Genomic DNA, 1171 nt, shown 5'->3' on the forward strand with positions numbered 1-1171 from the left:
CTTGGCTCACTGCAACTTCTGCCTCCCAGGTTTAAGTGATTCTCCTGCCTCAGCCTCCGGAGGAGCTGGGACTCAGCTAATTTTTTGTATTTTTAGTAGAGACAGGGTTTCACTGTGTTAGCCAGGATGGTCTCAATCTTCTGACCTGATTATCTGCCTACCTCGGCCTCCAAAAGTGCTAGGATTACAGTCATGAGCCACTGCACCCAGCCCACTTTTCCTTTTATATGTCAGTCACACTTCTAGATGCCCAGTTGGAGGAGAAGGGTCTGGGGACCTCCCCCTGGGAGAACTTGGGCCAGCAACTCTTGCTTCTGCCCACAGGGAGTCTAGTAGATTTTCTCAAGACCCCTTCAGGCATCAAGTTGACCATCAACAAACTCTTGGACATGGCAGCTCAAGTAAGGAGACTGGGGAGAGGCTGGGCAAGGGCATAGGCCAGTGGCTTGAGGACATCTGGCTTAGGACTGCTGATCTGTGTTTGGCCTGCAGATTGCAGAAGGCATGGCATTCATTGAAGAGCGGAATTATATTCATCGTGACCTGCGGGCCGCCAACATTCTGGTGTCTGACACCCTCAGCTGCAAGATTGCAGACTTTGGCCTAGCACGCCTCATTGAGGACAACGAGTACACAGCCAGGGAGGGTAAGTGTGAGATTTAAGGATGGTCTGGGCCCTACAAGGTCTGGCCCAGTAGACCCAAGTGACCTCACTCTGCCTCCTCCATAGGGGCCAAGTTTCCCATTAAGTGGACAGCACCAGAAGCCATTAACTACGGGACATTCACCATCAAGTCGGATGTGTGGTCTTTTGGGATCCTGCTGACGGAAATTGTCACCCATGGCCGCATCCCTTACCCAGGTCAGAGCCAAGGGCAAGAACTGAAAGGGTGATGGGAAGGGCAGTAAGTCCATGTCTTTCCACTCAATTCTTTCCAGTCTCAGAATCTGAAACTTTATAGCTCCATCTCCTCTATCCACTCACGGGTGTGACTCCAACATCTTCAGGCGGATGCTACATCTCCCTGGGCTGGTTTCCATCTCTGTCTGTATCTCTCTTTAATAACCCCAGCTCTTTTCCTTAGTTCCGGCCCAGGCAGCCTAGTATGGTAGAAGAGGATCTAGCTCAGGAGCAAGAGGCCTATCTCTTTTTTTTTTTTTTTTTTTTTTT

At 50.4% G+C, this 1171-nt stretch overlaps 1 protein-coding gene across 3 annotated transcripts in view; it reads left to right on the forward strand.

The window, feature by feature from the left end:
- LCK (LCK proto-oncogene, Src family tyrosine kinase) overlaps positions 1-1171 on the forward strand; it is a 39895-nt gene that overhangs the window by 33337 nt on the left and 5387 nt on the right. For all 3 annotated transcript variants that reach the window (XM_017527926.2, XM_017527928.2, XM_017527927.1), the window contains 3 exons: positions 325-401; positions 493-646; positions 731-862. In XM_017527926.2, coding sequence (XP_017383415.1) covers positions 325-401; positions 493-646; positions 731-862 — 363 coding nt within the window. The remainder of the gene's footprint in view (positions 1-324; positions 402-492; positions 647-730; positions 863-1171) is intronic.

The sequence above is a fragment of the Cebus imitator genome, unplaced genomic scaffold (genome assembly GCF_001604975.1).
Source record: "Cebus imitator isolate Cc_AM_T3 unplaced genomic scaffold, Cebus_imitator-1.0 Scaffold51, whole genome shotgun sequence".
Taxonomy (NCBI): Eukaryota; Metazoa; Chordata; class Mammalia; order Primates; family Cebidae; genus Cebus; species Cebus imitator.